Raw genomic sequence first — 18432 nt, 5'->3', positions numbered from 1 at the left:
TTGTACTCTGTTGAGCATATTTTCTCCATTACTTATATTTGTAATTTATCTTCCTGCAGCTTCCTTGAAATGATGGAAGCCCGAAGCCGAGGACACACATCACCACCGACAACTAATGGGCAAAGCCCTTCCTCTGGTTCTCAGTCACCCATAGTACCTCCAAGTTCCACATCGACAGGCAGTTCCAGCCCTGGCACCCCACAGCCACTACAGCTGCTTTCCACAAGCTCTGCCATCTCTCCTGAACCCCCCTCATCTTTTTCACCAGTGCCTGCACCTGAGGCTCAGCAGCCACATACCCCTCTACCAGCTACCACCTCCCCAGCACCTCCAGCCACAGCCCTGCCTCCGAAGCGCAGCATCATTTCACGTCTTTTTGGGACATCTCATGCGCCAGACCCCTCTCCTCCCCAGCCAGGTAGGTCTAGACAGGGTGTCACCCCTGAAACACTCTGGGTGTTTCTCTGTCTTTTTTTCTGCTTTTCCGCAGTGAGAGGCCAAGCAGACAGTTGTCTGAGAAACCCAGGCCCTGTTTGTGTGCAGCACATCCAAGGAGAGCTACATGGTTACTTGCTTCTTTTCTCCTGATTGGCATTTTGGTTTGTCTCTTTGTTGGACTTTGACAAGGACTGTCCAGCCAGCTGGACAGGGGCTGTAGTGTGCTTCACAAGGAAGGTACTAAGCACCCAGGGGACACTAATAAAATAACTGTCAGCTTTTTAGCAGGAGCACATACACCTTTTAAATAGCAAAAAAAAAAAAAAAAAATCATCAGGGAAGCTGTTTGAAGCACTGTCTTCACAAAAGTCTGGCAGCTCAAAGGGGCTCCTGTGTGTTAACAGAAAGCAACAGAGTGCTGGTTTTAAAGGTTATTCAGCCAGAAATGATCACGTAAGTCCAGGCTCTACAATGCATTCCCCTCCAGGGAAATAAGCTCCTTTGAAGATGGTCTGAGGAGGAGAGCAGCCTGCCTTGACTTCTTCCTTAGCACTTGTAAACAATGGGGCAGAGTGGCACAGCATTCAGTCCAAACCCTGGCTAGATGAAGTTGCAGGGCAGAAGCATTGAGAGGTTTGCTGCATTCAGTTTTACTGATCTGGACCTTAATTTGCCTGTCACATTCACTTTGTCTGTGAAGCTGACTAGAGTTGCAGAACTGGCACTGCCTAAAAATTATTAGCGTGACATGGTTTGAATCACCCTTTGGAAATACCTTCCCTCTCAAACTGTCAATCCCTAGAGCTCACAGTACTCTCGAGACACCCACAGAAAGAGAGGAGGAGGTGCTGGGAACACGGTTTGCAGTTTCAGATGTTGAAATCTTTCAGTTTTAGATTTGTACACAATGTTCTACATCCTGAATCTGTTACCAGGTATGACACAGTACACCTATTCCAGTTTGTTTATGACTCTTCCTATCCAGAAACAAACAGTAGAAGAGGAGAAAGTGTTAGAAATGCCTTGTTGGCAAAAAAAAAATAGTCATATTGATACGTATAAAAAAGACTAGTGGTCTGCCACCAAATCTAGCTCAAGACCTCTTTAGGCTTCTGGCCTGCAGTCCTGGGGTCTCTGGAGTGCTTTTTAGGAGGGTTGCAAAAGGCAGCAAGGAAAAACTGATCTGTTGTTGTTATATTTATGTAGTGTGCCAAGGGTCTGCACCTCTACTGGAACATGCCTAGGGACTAGCTAATTGGAAAGCAGTTGAAAATCACTATCACAAAGCAATACTTGGTGTTTTCTGTGAGAGCTATTACTTAACATTTCCATTGAAGTCTTGCAGCAGTAATTCTTTTGGCCATGTTTTTGCTTACACCAAAGACACTCAGTGACATTAGTAACACTGCTATTCATATGCAGAAGTAAACTGAAAGCTGCGCTATTAGGGCAAAATCTATATTCATATAGAAAGCTTGCTCACCCAAAAGAGCCTAAGTGTGAAGTGCAGTCCAGGCAGAAGAAAAAGGTTTAATACTGCAAATCTGAAAATACTAATCTCTCTAGACTTCAAGTGTCTTTCATCCTGATAGCTTGACGATAGGTAAAGGTGTCTCTACACCTAATTTGTGTTAAAGCAAATCTTTATTTACAGTAGCTCTTGAGTTTTTATTAACATAGGGCATTTAAAAGCACAGTATGAACAATCCTGCCTTTGACAGATACAGTTTAAAAAGCAAGAGGAAGTGAATGAGTGAACTGAACAGTCTCGAAAAGGTGAAAGCATAATGAAGGGACATAACACAGGAGTGATGCATACATTATAAGTACAAAAATCTGGTTGTGGTATAGTCAGTTGTGGCATTCACTGTACAGCAGAATCAGTTACCATTCTAAAGAGATTTTCAGACTCATCTAGGAGGCTGGATCAGCCTTGTGCTTTGTAAACCACAGTGGCTGCACGAGGTCTGTGAATGACTTCATGTGAGATTCTGGACTGGTTTCTGTATCCTGTTCATAGCTTTCCTCTTCCCTTGCTGCGTAGCTGAGGTCCTGCTTTGTGGCTGTTATCTGTGTGCTAAAGGGGCCCTGGACAGGATAGATGTGTAAAAATCAAATTTCTCTCCTGCTTGTGGTGAACTCAGTGTTTTACAACTGTTGCTAATATAGATGCTGCTGCTACTCCTCCCCGTCCTGAAGCCCCTACAAAAGTACAGAGTGTGGAGGATTTTGTTCCTGATGACAGCCTGGATCACAGCTTTCTAGAAGACCCAGTTCCACAGAAGGACAAAGGGAAACTACAGACTAAACACCGTATCGATAGTGAAAGGTAAGGGGAAGAGGGTGGAGCAAGAGCAAGACAGGGATGTACCAGGATGTGCAATCTGAATAATTGCTCAGGCCTAGCTAACCTATTACAACTGTTCAGAAAGGGACTGCAGAGCAATTAGCAATTAGCTGCCCCTATTCCTTTCTATTACTGTCTCCCTTTTAATGATACGCACTACTTCCTGGGAATTGGGAACGGCAGTAAAAGCTAGTTATCACCTTCCTGGTTTTGCTGTCTTCCTTTCATGACCAGTGATAAACCAATGGGCTGCTTTGTATCAGGAAGGGTTTTCCCTTCTAACCAATGTGATGAAACGTTTGAAGTATTTTCCTTATGGAACTTGACGCACTTTGCAGGATTCTTCTGTTTTGCCTATTGAATAACTTGCCACTGCAGAGGCCCAAAGAATGGACAGGTTCCTTCATGGCCTGATACTGACATTTTGGAAGCATTATGAGGAGGACTGTGGTTTTTGGAGGACCATTGGGGGCACTCCATGGCTCAGTGGGATTCTGGAAGGAAGGATGGAGATGGCTGTGCTCCTTGGGAAATGTCTCTGCATGCTTGCCTGCAGATTCCAGAAAAGTCTTAGGGAAGGCCTTCTTGTTCCTCTGTCCGTTTCTAACGTCCCTTCCCAGTATCCTTCAAATGGGAGAGAGCTGAGCTTATGGAGGCTGGATTTTCTTTTTTATTATTGTTATTATTTATTATTTTTTTTCCATTGATTTCATTTTTTTTTTTAATCTAGGAAAGGGATTGTGGTATACCAAGCTGCTCTGACAAGAGGATGTTCAGCAAGGCTGTCTGAAAGCAGGCTGTCATTTGAGAGGTGACCCAAGAGTACTCTTAGGCTCTGTATCCATCTGCTTAGAATAGTCTATGCCTGCTGCCTCTTGTCATCACCACTGGATTAACTAGGAGAGTAATTAAACACTTATACGGCTTGTCTGTGAATGTGGATTCTGCATCTTTTGACATCTTTGTTATGATTCAGTGTTCTTCGGTTCAACCACAACAACTTGAAATCAGTGCTGTGTGTGAACCTCAGTGCCTGCCTAATGCAGGTCAGCCTGAATCACCGTCCCTTATGACAGTAGAACACACAGATGTTTTTTATTTAAAATTAAAAAAAAAAGAAAATAAGAAAAAAACTGTAGTTGCTAGAGACATGCTGGCCTACAAAGTATCTTGCTTGCAGCTGTGGCCAAGCTGGGTTATTTTTGTGTTTAACACAGAGATGTCAGGAGAGCCAAGCCTGACCTTCCTGGGGTTTGCTGAAGGACTGGGTCCTGGAGTGCCCTTAGAGCTTTTTAGCCGCAGTTCTTGATGTGGGAAGGACGCTGGATCTTTAGCACAGGCTTCTCTTCCAATAAGCGTTAGTTATTGGAAGCAAATAGGTGTATAAAATCCAAACATCTCAAGCAGTTGTGTAATGAGCTCTGCTCCTTGCCTGTAGGGTTGTCACATTCTCAACTGTTCTGTGAAACCACTGAAACCTAATAGAGATGTCACTGATTTTAAAAAACAGACATACTAAAAGTTGCATCCCCCTTGAAAGTGAGTGAGGAACAAAGCCTAAGAACCTTCTAGAGAGATGCATTCATGTTTCCTGAACATTTTAAAGCAGAGATCTGAGTGTTGAGCTTACACAGCTTGCCAGTATTTCCTCTGGGTATGTTAGGACCAAGTGTAATCTCCTAAACTGAAGAACCATGCAAGACAGAGCAGAAAAATGGGCTTTGTGTTAAATATTCTTAGACTTACTTCTCTTACCTGAATAAGATGTCTTTCCTTATTGTCTGTAAGCAGGAGTCTCGCAGTTAGCTCATATGAGAAGCCCTTTAGTGCCCAGTGCATTTCATACATGAAGCAGAGGTAGTTACTTCTTGTCATTAGAAGCAGGATGGTGTGTAACTGAGCCGTGTCCTGAACTCAGTGTTGTGTTTGCTTCCGTGTATAAGAACTTGTTTGCTTTTCCTTTCTAAGCTTCAAAAAGAGGCTGTAAATTTTGATATTTCTCATACATTTTAGTTACATTGAGAATTCAGGGTTATTGTTTTCAGTGGTGTTATGTGAACTTTTGCCGTTCTCTATTCCGTAACAGCTCTCTAAACAATGGAGCAAGAGTTGACACAGAGCAGTGATGTTAGAAAAAAAATATTTTTTCTGAAGCATGCTAGCGGTGAGGAGAGAGCTTGTGCCTCTGAAACAAAGAACTTCTTGCCCAAAGATCAGATAGCTGCTCAGACTTTCAACGTGTACTGATGTCTTTTGGTGTTCTTATAGCTAAATCCCAGTGCAGATCTGCAGAGATTAATGGAGTCCTGCACTTTGTTTAATGGCATTTTATGGTTCTCCAGCCTGCAGTAAAGAGAACTCATCAAATCAGTTTCCTTAGCAGTTGATTAGGAAGACAGTTCAATTATTCCAGTTTGCTGCTTCGGAACTTACTTTGCTGCTCTTTAGGTTGATACTCAGAGTGGTGTGTATATGATTGCATCAGAGGAGCTAGTCTGACTCCAGACTGCCCTCTTCCCTCCTGCTGGCTCAGGCTGTCCTGAGGCCACAGATAAGCTGCAGGTGTCTATTTGAAAGTGAGTTTATGCTGATGCTAACAGGATTCCTGTTGAGTTTTCTCCATGTCACTAGAGATTTATCATAAGCATTGATTAGGTGTCTTGTATCTGAAGGACTTCTAATTGGTTCTTTGCTTTTATCGCCTCTGTTTTGTACATAGTGGTATCCAGTTGTGCTAGACAAAGCAAGGAGACCTGAGGGCAGTTTGGTGCACACTAGAAGACCCCCATCTTCTGGAATGTAGGCATGCAGGCTCACCCTGTGGCATGTGATTCCCTCAGCTTATCTGCTTTATTAGAGTTTGGGTTTTTCCTCTTTCTCTAGCCACAAAAACTGATGTGGCAAAAGGATTCTGATGGCTCCTGGTGGCGCTGGATCCACTAGCTGTACAGCAGGGCTGGTGGGATACTTGTCAAGCGAGGTTTGAGAGCATATGCTCAGACTGCAGCAGGATTTGTTTCATCACCAGAGGCTGTTCCATGCACATGGTGGAGGGCTTGCTCTGAGGAAACCCTGATGCACTCTTTGGTCAGTAATTCATACAGACCTCCACGAGCATAGTCATTTTTGGTGGGTACCTGTGCCTGCAAACATGCTGGCTCAACACTAACGCAGGCTTGGTAGTGTGTCAAGTGTTGGCAAGAGTGGTGCAATGTGCTTGTTTTTGCATGCTCTGACTTCCTTCCAGTTGGAATCTCAGGACCACAAGCTGGTACTAATTTTGCATTGTCAGGCCTTGTTTATACTGCAGCAGTGATTTTTCTGACATATATTCACTTATTTGCTTTGCTCTTAAGCTGTCGCTTAATGATTTGTGTGGAAATTATACAGGGAGGCAGTGTATTCACTGCAAAGGGAGATGACCCACTTTGCATGTGTGTGCATACACATGTAGAAGTTCTCTTCAAACTGGGAATGCTTTAGAGGCTGCAAGTCAAGTATGGTGTGCAGTGGAAGGACAGTGGCAACAGCAACAGTCTTATGCTTCTTAGCTTGATAGAGTGTTGACATGTTACAGAAATACAGTGTCACTTGTTCAAGATAATATGCTGCCATTTTTTAGGGTGTGATTCAATTTTCTTTTCAGCACATTTATAGAGAAAACACTGCCAGTGTTTTACATACCTCAAAAATCTCTCACTTGTAATTCCTCCAGCCAGTGTGGTACTTGGAGGCTGCTTCGAACACTCCTTTGTGTGGGACAGGCTGTGTCCCTCCTTTCTGGCTCAGTATGAGAGCAGCACTGTTAATAATGAAGGGGTTCTTGAGCAGCCTCCCTCTGCTTAGCTGGGAGCTGAACTCTGAGTCCTGAAAACAGAGGTGCATTTCAGGACTCAACATGGAAAGCAGGAGGGAACGGATGTTACTCCTGATCTTCATGCTGTTACCAAGACAAGTAGTAATTGTAGTCACTCTTAAAGTATTGTGCTAGTTGTGATAAGCGAAGTGCCCCTTATGTCACAAATGCTACACTATTCTTTAAAATTAACATGTAAAAAGTAACTGGCTATAAGAAGAGCACAAGTGAGTAGTACAGTCCGGTGGACTGTGTTAGTGCCTTGGCATTTCTTATCCCATCAGCACAGCATCCTCCACTGTCTCTTTCTGTGCTGGCTGTCTGCTGGTACCATCTGCCAGATTAAGGATTGTAGTTTTTGGTGGCTCCTTTTGTGACTCTAAAATCTAACCTGTTTTAAGCCATAACCTTTTTTTTTTTTTTTTTTTTTTGCCCCTGCATAAAAATTAATGCTGTGTTTGTACAGTGCATATCGAGTCAACAGGACAGTGGAGTGGGTATCATATACAGTAGATTGTCGGGAAAGAACTGAGTATCTGTTGCAGATAAAGCAAATAGAATGGGGGAAGGTACCACAAATGTTCATCAGCTGAGACTGAAAAATATCTATATTCCTGACCTGAGTAAATCCATCAGAAAGTATTAAAATTGTTGAGGCCTGGGGAAATCCAGACAAGAACCCTTGAGCTGGCAATTTCAGCTGTGAAGCTCTGTCAAGATGACTCTGAATACATAACTGTATTGCATTCATGGAGCCTGGCAGACTCTTAGCTCTAAAAGTGTGTCCTTAGGTTAATTTATTTTGGTAAATGTCAAAGCATGGTTATGGTGTCTGAATAGCTGCCTGCTTCAGGAAGCACTAGAGAAAGAGAAATCATTCCAAGAAGCTAATAGCTGCAAGTGATTTTCCACAGTAGTGGCAGTATATGAACAGGCTTAATTACAGGATGTGGGGATCGAGGCAGGTGGTTCCCACTCTTCCATTGGCTGATCCTTGTATGTTGGACCAGGGATATTCTGATAGAGGCCCTGCTGAAGAAACAGGCTGCTCTATTGCGCTAAAGCTTACTCATCTTAGCCTTAAGTAGTAAAAGCCACTGTGTGACACATCCTTCTGTGACGTGTTTTGGTACTGGGCTTGTGTCACCCTTGTAGCCCATGGGGAGCATGTCCAGTGTGAATGGGGCAGTGGGCTGGGGGCTTGCAGCAGGAAGACAGCAGCAGAGTTGCCCTGGACAGGGGAAAGGTAGGCCTGAAATTGGCTCTAAAAGCATGGCAAGTGGCACTGTGCTTTCAACGCGAGGCATGTCTGTCCTACCATGTCTTCAGGGTGCTGTGTCTAATCATCCTCTACTTTGCAGTGATGGAGAGGCACCTGGGGGGAACCCTATGGTGGCGGGTTTCCAGGACGACCTAGACCTGGATGACAAAATCCCCAGCAGACCCGTGCTGGCAACAGAGCGAGTGCCCAGCGAGAACATCACCCTGTCCAGTGAGGAGGAGGAAGAGGTTAAGGACTCTAAGGTCATACTCATACCTGATGAAAGCATTGACACAGAACATGAAAAAAAAAGGTACGAAGCACATCCTGAAGTGTGGGATTGTGCTGGCAAACTTGGGCTTCTTCTCAGTCCTGCCATTGACTTCTGTGCAGCTCTGTGGAATCATGTTATCTCTGGAGCCCGCTCCTTCATCTTTAAGTTGAATCTGGATTTGCTTGAGCTGGAACTGCTTTATGCAGCATCTTCTCAGGGAGGTTGTGGTACTAGTAGCTGTCATTACAGTACAGCTGCATCTAAGTGCAGCTTTTGAGCACCGTGTTTCTTTGGTCGCTGGTACATTTCTGTTTGGGAATGGCCCAACCTTTTTCTCAAGTTTGAACAAGAGACTGTAACTGAGCTCTTGAAAGTCTGTTAATAGCAGTGTGAGGAGGACAGAGGTATCAAGTCTTGCAGTGGGAGTGGAAGTCATTCACATCCTGTGCTGGAGAACAATGAACTGAATCATATTCTCCACATACCATGCTCTGTGGGTAGTATGATTGGATTTGGCCTACCAGTGCAGGCACCTGTACATCAGCATCCTCAAGAGACATGAGAACATTCAGCATTTGACTTACTGCCAGAAATACTTTCACCATCTGAGTGCTGAGTGTTCAAACACACATACACACATACATAGGATGAGCTACATCTCTTACATCTCCTGTTGAGATGCACATTGAAGCCCTTGAGGCATGTTCAGCTATTAATTGGTCGTCGTGCTTTGCTTCACAGAATCACAGAATGGTGGTGTGGACAGGCTCTGTCAACTTGTTTTTTTCTTCTCAGGTCTTCCAGAAATTCTGTGAAACCACAGAGTGAAGCAGTACTGACCAAAGCAACTGACCCGAAGCCTCTTGACAGTTTACCTCCACATTCTGTGTCTGAAAGAAACAGCAGCAGCAAGCTCAACACTAGTCTGCCAGCTGCTGCCACCACCCCAGCAGCAGTCCAGGCCCCAAAGACCACTTCCCAAAGCAAAGGACATGCTCTCAAATTGAAAGTGGACAAAGAGGAAAAGCCTGAGGATTCTGACAGTGATCAAGAGGGACCAATAGCTACTCAAATGCTCTCATTCGTTATGGATGACCCAGACTTTGAAAGTGAGGAATCTGACAGCCAGAGGAAGAAAATGGTAAATAATATGCAAGAATTGCTGTGCAGTGCTGCAGAGCTGAGCTTTAAGTGTTGAGGCATCTCACTGAGCAGAGCTTTCATCTGCTCTGCCAGTCTCTCAGCAGCAGTCACAGCAAGTCAGGTGCTAAGCAACCTGAAGAAATTGATTTAAGCACAAACCCATTAATGCTGTGATTGGTAAAGCCATGCAGCAACAAGGTTTGTGCTCACAGATTTTAAGGTGCTATTTATTCTCAGTAAATCCAGAGTGTGGTCAGTCAAGTAGTGTGGAAGGTATGAAATACTAAGCTGGTGGATTTTCACCTGAAGTTTAATATGTAGAAATGTGTGCATGCTAGAGAGAGAGAACAAGTGAGCTCCTTAGAGTCAATGCAGCAATCAAAAGGCCATACCAAATTTGCTTGGCAAAGCTCCTTACAGAAATAGGAAAATCTACCCAAGAAGAGGGGCAATCTTTCCATTATAGCCAGGTAGGCTGTAAAATGTCTATGATGTATGTGAGCAGGAGTCCCTTCGGCTCCTGTCCCTAGCCTGTCGTGTGTTAAAGATGGAGATAATGCAAGCATCTTCTCTGTGCTCATAAGAATTCGCTGCTGTGACTCTAGGCACTCCTGATTTCAGTGATCTGCGCTCACAGCCAGCAGAGTAATCTCTATAGGAACTGAAAATCAAGATTTGGGATGGACAGTTGCTGTTCTGAAGTACCACAAGTGTCTAGGCCAGCTGGTTTTGGGGAGTGTTTTATATGTTTGCATAATTCCAGAAACCTGCAGTAAAGACAGCTGTCCTGGTTTCTTTCACTGTGGCTATGGGTCATGCTGTTTTTTACAAAGTAATTTTCCATTCATTTAGCATTTCAGTACCTGCTTTTCTTGGCATCTTAATATAAAAGCAAAACTATTTGCAGTAAGTTTACCTTTTGTAACTGTGATGCTACATGTAACAAATGATTATGAGAAATGGGATTTGTGAGAGAACTTGCTGTTGCAAGAGTGACAGGGAGATGCCCCACAGCTTATGAATGCTTTTCAAGTACAAGGTGTACTGGTAAGGTGAAGCAGTAAAAACACCACCATTAAGCAAGGAGGAGGGGAACATTGCCTAAATCATCAGCAGAGTGAGGTGTTTATGGTCACTTTGGAGGATATAAGGAAAAAGGTTAACAAATTCTGAAGAGGATTAGTTGCACGTACAGCAAAATACTGAACTTCATTTTCATTCCCATTGTGCAGAGAGGCAGAGGATTTGAGGGGTGATATCCAGTCTCTGCAGCATTCTGTTTCTGCCCACATTGAAGAGGAAAATTTGCACTGGGAGCACATTCCCTTTTGACTTGATGAACGGATTTATTCTGCAAACACAGACTGCTTTCTTGGCCCTGCTGCATGTTGCCTCTGGTGTGCTAGACCCCCCAGAGCTACAAAGGAAAGATTTTGTCTGTCAAATCTGGAGTTGTTTTCAGCTATTTAGATTTGATTTTCCCCAAAACAGAGGTGCCTCACCAGGGCAAGTAAAGGCTGGTGCTGTTGAGCTAACACAGTTGAAAGTCTTGTTTAATCCCTTTATGTCAGGAATTTGATTTTGGTGTCATGAATGATAAGTAATCAGTGTGCTTTCCAGGATCAATGCTACCTAGCCATTTTACCATAGCAAGACATAGATAGAGCTTACAGCATCATAGTCATTGATTTTCAGGCAATAACAGCTCAGTTCAGCTACCATTTCCTTCCCTCCTCCGCACATGCTGACATCTCTGTAGACAAAATATTTAGAGATTTTTGTTTGAAAGACCTGTCTGCATTGTCAGTCTTTTCTTGTCTCTAGGATGAATTCCCTGTCCGGGAAGATCTCTCTGAAATATCTGATGATGATGCCTCATTGGCAAAGCCACCCCAGCCTGTGAAATCAACAGTCCACTCCTTTAAACTGAAAAATGACTCAGATCTCTTTGGTTTGGGTTTGGAAGAAACTGGTCCCAAGGAGAGCAGTGAAGAAGGTAATGGTCACACCACATTTCCACTCTTGCTGATTTTGTTTTTCAGGTGTCTGTTTTTCCCAAAGTGGTTCCAGGGTGTAAGCAAACCAATTTGCACTAAATAAAATACCATGCAACTTCATGCAGTGCCCTGCGTGAGTCTTTAATGTGGTTTAACACAACATAAATAACTTTGTTTTTCCCCGTGGGGGTTGGGAGAACTTGGCTCATCCATGGCATAAGCCATGTATTATTTCTGTCCCATCTGGAAGCAGGAGCACATCTTTCATGAGATGCTTCAGTAAGGCTTCCTGTTTAACATTGCATGCCTGGGAACTGATGCTCAGCATTGCAGTGTCCACCTCCTCAATAATTTAGATCAATGTGAGCAAAATGTTGTGACGTACCCTGCCAGTTTCCTCTTCTACTTTGGGGAAAGTTGGGGTGAGTTTTTGGTTATAACCTAAGCCTCCTCGGGCTTTTTATTTTCCCCCAGTCCCCTGAGGGAACAAATTTTAGTTGTGCAAATGGGTTTCTGCTCTCTTAGCATTGCTGCAAAGCATCTGTCCCTGATGTCACCCAGAAAGATGAAAAGTTAAAAGCTAAAGGGGAGACAGAAGCAACCTAAATGAGGTTTATCATTGAAAAGCTATTACAGAAGTGTAAGGTATTACAGGCAGTGATGGTTTCATTGGCTTGTGATTTTTTGTTGCTGAGCAGCACAACTTGGAATAGGTAGAAGTGTATCTGCAGAAGCCCAGGTCAATAATTAAACTTCCATTTAGCACTTTTAATAATCCAATGTGGGTTCCTCCTATCTCCTCTGTCTGGGATAGGTAGAAAAACATACCTCAGTAATCCAGTCAGATGGAGCTTGACCAGCAGTTAAGGTTCTTCATGGCTGACTTGCATTTACGTATCAGCTGAGGGGAAGACTGCATAGATATCAAATACCACCTTGCGAAAAGTGGTACAACTACAAAGCCTCCTGTGCAAAGCCAAATAAATACTCTCCTGTTCAAGGAGTCTGTGCAAAGTCAGTGGGAGTTCAGCAGTCAAATCAGTGACTGAGCTATCAACCACAATAAGCTGGGACAAATGTTTTGACAATGATGGGCTCTGGGGCTCATTTGATACAGTGAAAATAGCCACTGCTGTAGAGCAGAACTGCAACAGTGGCACTTTGGCCTCAGGGTGACTTAATTTCCATACACAGCTTGAAAAACGAGAACTAGCCTGCTAGTCTTCTCCAATGGGATTTCCATATGCCTTCAAGTATTAAGTGGCCAGAGGCAAATTGTTCCCAGTAGCTCTTCTTCAGTTTGGGAATTAATAGTCTGGTGCCCAGTTTGGCCTTTAGACCAGTTTGCAGGTCTGGTCTCTGTATTTGTTTCTTCAGTGGCTGTGATACAGTGAAGACCCAGGTGTTATTAACACAAAATAAAATAGATAAAATAATGCTCATAATTAAGCTAGCTACATCTAGTCAAATTAGGACCTGTTGCTGGAGCCTATGTTAGTTTCTAAGGGGTCACAGTTTGTCCTGAGAAATAAGGATTGCCTTTGCATGTGGCTTCAGGACAGCATTTTGTTCTGAGAAATAGGGTCAGGGCAGAATCACATGGCTTGTGGTTTGCAATGATTTAAAACAATATTGTTTTTTTGTTTGTTTGTTTATTTGAACAGATAAACATGCTTCTAAGGAGACAAAGAAGAAGAAAAAGAAAAGCAAAGAGGTACTATTTAATTCCTCAGAGTTGATCTGCCATATTGTCTAGCAGCCAAGGAAAGGGGTAGCTACTTACAGTGTGGTCTGTGCACTGGGTGGACTGCCTTCCATTCTGGCATCCTACAGCCAGAGCTATGCTCCATGGACTCTGCAGACCATTAACCACTTTGCAGCTTAAAAGCAAACTTTTAGAACAGTTGGCTTTTAAAAAGGCAGTGTGTGAGTTTGTAAAATGTAGGATTAACTAGAGCAATGTATCTCTGCTGGTTGGAGTCTGTTATAGCACCATGGCTTTTTCCAAGCAGAGGGAGATCCCAGACAGAGCTAATCTCAGAGGCAGTGAGGGAAGTCTGCAGGAGGCTTCATCTTTGACATTTCTGCTTGTCCAGTAATGTGGTATTGTCAGGCACAAACTGCTTGACAGACCATTGCTACATAAAAACCAGATGGTCTTTCTTCTCTTCTGTCCAAACTCACAGAAGGGTCCCAGCCAGCCTTGGTGGTAGATACTTATCCCTTAGTAATGTTCCCATCAGAGCCAAGTTTTATATATATGCTGGGTTACTGGCATGCTCAGAGGATTTACTAATTACAATTTTCTCATTTTGCAGGAAGAGGAGAAGTCTGTGAAAAAGAAAAGCAAACACAAGAAGAGCAAAGAGAAGGAGGAGAGCAAAGAGGAGAAAAAGAAAAAGAAGAAGAGAAGCAAGGAGAAAAACAATGAGATAGATGAACTGGAGGCTTTTCTTGGAGGAGGAGCCAGCATGAACAAGCCACGAGGAGGTGGGGACTATGAGGAGCTGTAGGCTGGCTACCTGTACATGCAGCGGACTCTTCTGTCATGGTTGTCTCCATCTTTTCTTACAAGTCGCACCAGGACAGATGCAGATGTGTAAAGCTTTTTGCCATGTATTCACTCAAAACAGATCTGGCAGAACAAAAGCTTCACATCTGTGTGTGCTCTTCTGGTGTGTTCGTTACACAAAGAAAATGCAGCTGAAATGTACTTCAGTAAGGGGAAGGTTTAGGGCATGGTTCCCCGGCCCACTTCCAGGCTATCATTTTGTCTCCTTCCAGAGATGCCCTGTTTGGTAGCTGGCAGGGTGTGGGGGGTGAAAGGGACCTGCTTCCAGCTCCACCCCTGTTATATGCCACTCCTGCACACCTGAAGTTCCTGTCTTGTTAAGAGGAGTGCAACAAAACATGCTGCATGAACGCAATTGTGCTCGCCTGTCTTTAACTTTTTATCCTTCCTATTTTTTTAATGAGAAAGGTGGTATTGGCCATTGCTCCACCCAGCAGTTGATGCTTTAAATCAAGCAGATTATGCTATGATACAGCTTTATAAAAACAGCAGCCACAGGACTAGAGTGAGAGAGAGCGTGTGTGATTTTGGAGTCTTTTGAAAGGGACCTTTTCTGCACAGCAGCTTAATTAGCACTCACTGGTGCTGCTGTTGGAATTCATGAAGCCCCATTGATTTCCGTGGCCCCAGTGTCTCAGACACTACATGTAAGCTGCTATGCAGTTTGGGAAAACAATGCAAAGTGCAAAGCTAACTTGAAAAAGAGAGGAAAAAAACATTGCTTTTCTGCATTTTTCACCCTTGGATTTGCATACACTAGAATCCCCTCCCTTTGGTACCTCTCAGGGACATGACTCTCATGGAAATGAAGATATCCAGAGCTTCAGAACTGTCTACAGAGCAATGTTAGCATGGCAAGGCATTTGTTTCTCAGGCATTTTACAGTCAGGCTGTACAGCACCGACTGCCTCTCTACACTGAGAGGAACAACCACTGTAGCTCAGACGACCTTTCCTGGTTCAAATTTGTCAATATCGCAGCTGTGTTTACTGGGCCAAGCCTCCCAGCAGCCAGCATGCTGCCGTTCCCTGCCCCAACTGGAGAGCCTCCACCTATCCCATGAGTTTGGAAGTGTTTTAATTTTTGCTTTGAACTTAGACCTGTGGATTGGTGCCTCCTCAGCAGTGCAGGCTGCAGTTGAATAGGCACTACAGGCCATCTGTTCACACTTGCCTGTGTCTCAGTGAGTCACCACCACTGTTTGGTGGAGTTTGTTAGTTCTCCATACCCGCTTCTGTTTCGGTTCTGGGTCCCTTTTGCAGCTCAGACAGTGAAGCTCCCTCCGAGTTCTCTGCATTCCATTAACCTGTTGCACCCAGGTTGATTTGAGGTTTGGTTTTGTTCTCCCTCCCCTTTTTGTTGTGAATTGTCAACTGTGGTATCCAAGCTGGGATTTGCTACTACATCCCCACAAAGCAAGGTGTTCTTTTGCTCCATTGTCCACTTGAGAGTTGTCTTGAACAGCAGGCAGTTATCTGCTCTATTTTTCTTTTTCTTCTCCCCAGCCCCCAAAATGCACATGTAACTGTTTCCCTATAAAATGAACTGAGTTTGCTGCATGAGCAGTATATTGTTCAGGTTTGTTTTCCATTAGCATTCACTGTTTCTCTGAACATTACTACATTTCTTGTGACACTGTGGGGAATTCGCATGGGACAATTCAAACTTTGCACGCCTGGAGAGGAAAAAGTTGACGCAACCAAAGTTTGTGGCCTCTCTTGTGAGAAGGTAGGCAGGCGTTCAAGCTTCAGCTGGCTGTGTTCCTGAAAGCGCTTCTGTTCTGTAAAGATTCTGGGTCATGTTCCATTTTGCATCAAAAAACCTGGTACAATCCATTCTGACTATAAAGCTCTGTTGTACAACTGCCTCTGTACATCTTCTTCTTCACTGCAGGTGTGTCTGCCCAGGCCCATGAGCTGCTTGCCCCTCCAGGATTCTTTCACAGAAGGACAGCCTTCTGTCATGTTTTTGCATTCTCACACTTTGTGGAAAGGGATGCTAAATTAAAAATCATTCAGAAAAAGTTGAACTTAAAAACCATGAATTTTTTTCCCAAATCTGAGGTCAGTCCTGAGAGGGCTGTTGTTTCACACAGCACATAAAGGAGAAGGCGTTTTTGTTCAGATCAGCTTCCTTGCAAATGCAGCTCATGGGTTAGCAGAAGGTTGAACAAGCTCTGAGCCCCCTAGATATGTTTATGTTGGCATTGGTTTGTTATTCACCTGGGCCAGATTTGACTACCAGTAGGAGCCTTTACACTCCTGCAGCTCAGGTTCATTGTCAGCACAAGGGACTGAGACAAAAACAAGCAAAGATGAGTCATTGTGATCCAAAATTCTCCTTTAAGAGAAGCAGATGTGGGAGCTCTCTTTACTTACACTAGAGACCCAGGAGGGCATGTGGCATATTTTGGCTATGATGGCAAGGCCAGAGAAATCCTATCCAGTGGGTAAAGTGGGAGTGTGGAGAAGAATATAAGCAAAAAGGCATTTTTTAGACTTAGATTTATCCTTTTTTCAGGAAATGCTGAACTAGTTAAAGCTACAGAGTAAGGTGTAATCCAGCGCTGGTAAGCGTGAGTGAGGAGAGAAAGAAATAGACCTTGTCTGAGTTGGGCTCACCCATGCCCAGTCTTTCAAATAAGCTAAATATAAGAAGTATGTGTACGTGCCTGTCACTGTGGGATCCTGCTTCTGCAGGATCACACTGATACAAATAGATCCTGTGAGTATCTCTAGAGTTACCAGTGTATCTGTTTTTATCTGTTTGGGTTTATCAGTCATCCAAAAAAATCAAAACCTTAAGGCTGAGGAGCTGCAGTTTCTTATGGTTAACTCTGGCCAGAGCTGCATGTTGTATGAAGTCTCATTTGGTAGAGAGCAGCAGGAGGGAGAAGTGCAAATTTGCATAGTCTGACGGTTTAAAGGTTCTGGTTCTCAAGTACAGCAAGGGCAGCCCTGGCCTCGAGGGCTACTACTGGAGGCACACGTCTGAAAGCTCCACTGCCTGCTCCCCTGCCTCCATACTGCTGTGAGACTGAGATCCCATGGGGTGCTCTGACATGGTACAGCTTCCACTGTGCCCATCTTGGCTTCCACTGTGCCCATCTGAAGCCAAACCATCCATGATAAGTCATGAGAGATAACTACAAGGTCCTGTTCCCATCCACTGTGTCTTCCCAGCCAGGATCACTCAGCTGATGACTAAGTCACACCTGCAACCTCCATTTGCTAGAAGCATCGAGCATTGGGCTGCCTCACAGGCCCAGGAGGAGAGGGAACTTGGCATTTACCTGGCATCTGGGGGAGTCTGGACATCTGCTTTGTGAACAGGGTTATAGTTACCTGGGATAGCTGGTGCTGTGCTGCTAATCCGAGATGTGAATGGGAGTTATGTGCCCAGCATTTATTTTGGGGAGGGTTCCTTGCTATCCCCATCCCTGGAATGGTAAAATTATGTTATGGTTAGCAGTTCCTGTCACTGTTGGCAGTCTCTGGCATATGACTTGATGCAGCTGTTGTGGCAAGACACAAATGAAGTCATACTCTGAGAGCAGGCCAATGTTCTGATCTCTGCAGGCTTTGCGGTGTGCCTTATGTGCAGACTTCACCTTGGCTCCCCAGCTGGGAGCCAGTTTCAGCAGGACCTTCTAGCTCACCTGCACCTGAATGGCCTCAAGCTGTCTGACTCCGCTGTGGCTGTACATGGTCTCCTTGTGGATTCATCTAGTGCAAAGGCAGCGTGTTCGCAGCATCCTTCTGATGGCCCAGGTCTCCTTAGAACAGGTGGCCATCCCTGCTTGCTAAAGCTCTTGCTCGTGTTAATCTGTGTTAGTCACAAAACTCATCCCTGCAAGTGAATCAAGCTGCTTATCACTGCTGCCAAGCCATGTACCCAGCCCTGCATGGCACAGTCTGTGCTGAAAGGACCAGGTTTCTCCATACCCAACCTGTGCCTTCCTCCATCCCTTTGTCAAAATACCAGGTAGAAAATTACCACAAGGACAGATGGACTGGTCCTGGCAGTTCCAGCCATCTCCAAAACAGCTCAGTTTCCAGCATCCATGCAGGAAGCTGTACGTCAGTCTTCTGCCTTGAGGTTTAGGAGCTGTCTGATAATTGCCATCCAATTTTATTCCTGGCCAATTTCTGCTTATTTGTTCCTTTGCCAGCACTGTTGTTTAAATACTGCTCCACCTCCTCAGTCCTGTGCAGACAGGGCTCTGCTTCTCATCCCTGCTCTGCCTCTCTTTTGCCGCACAAGCTGTCCCCCAGCTGTTCTAGCAGCCATCCTTGGCACCAGCTCTGCTCTGAGTTCATCTTTCTGAGGCTGTGCCAGTCCAGATGAGGTCGTGCCAGGGCTTGTACTTAATGTCTCCCATATAATGCATCTCCTGCTGCATCCTGGGATGGTGCTGGCTTTATTCACAGCTGTTTCTTGCGGCAGACTCACAGCTAGCAGCTGGCTGACTGGTATACTGGGTCTTCATCATTCCCTGCGATTTATGACGAGCCAAATGCAAGGAGTACAATGGTCCTGCACTT

At 44.4% G+C, this 18432-nt stretch overlaps 1 protein-coding gene across 4 annotated transcripts in view; it reads left to right on the top strand.

The window, feature by feature from the left end:
- RABL6 (RAB, member RAS oncogene family like 6) overlaps nt 1-15753 on the top strand; it is a 58181-nt gene extending 42428 nt beyond the window's left edge. For all 4 annotated transcript variants that reach the window (XM_035341634.1, XM_035341635.1, XM_035341637.1 and 1 more), the window contains 7 exons: nt 60-418; nt 2608-2767; nt 8003-8215; nt 8972-9317; nt 11144-11315; nt 12981-13030; nt 13635-15753. In XM_035341634.1, coding sequence (XP_035197525.1) covers nt 60-418; nt 2608-2767; nt 8003-8215; nt 8972-9317; nt 11144-11315; nt 12981-13030; nt 13635-13829 — 1495 coding nt within the window. In that variant the 3' untranslated portion in view covers nt 13830-15753. The remainder of the gene's footprint in view (nt 1-59; nt 419-2607; nt 2768-8002; nt 8216-8971; nt 9318-11143; nt 11316-12980; nt 13031-13634) is intronic.
- The last annotated feature ends 2679 nt before the right edge of the window (nt 15754-18432 follow it).

Source organism: Oxyura jamaicensis, chromosome 17 (assembly GCF_011077185.1).
Source record: "Oxyura jamaicensis isolate SHBP4307 breed ruddy duck chromosome 17, BPBGC_Ojam_1.0, whole genome shotgun sequence".
Taxonomy (NCBI): Eukaryota; Metazoa; Chordata; class Aves; order Anseriformes; family Anatidae; genus Oxyura; species Oxyura jamaicensis.
This window is presented reverse-complemented; position numbering and strand designations above follow the sequence as displayed.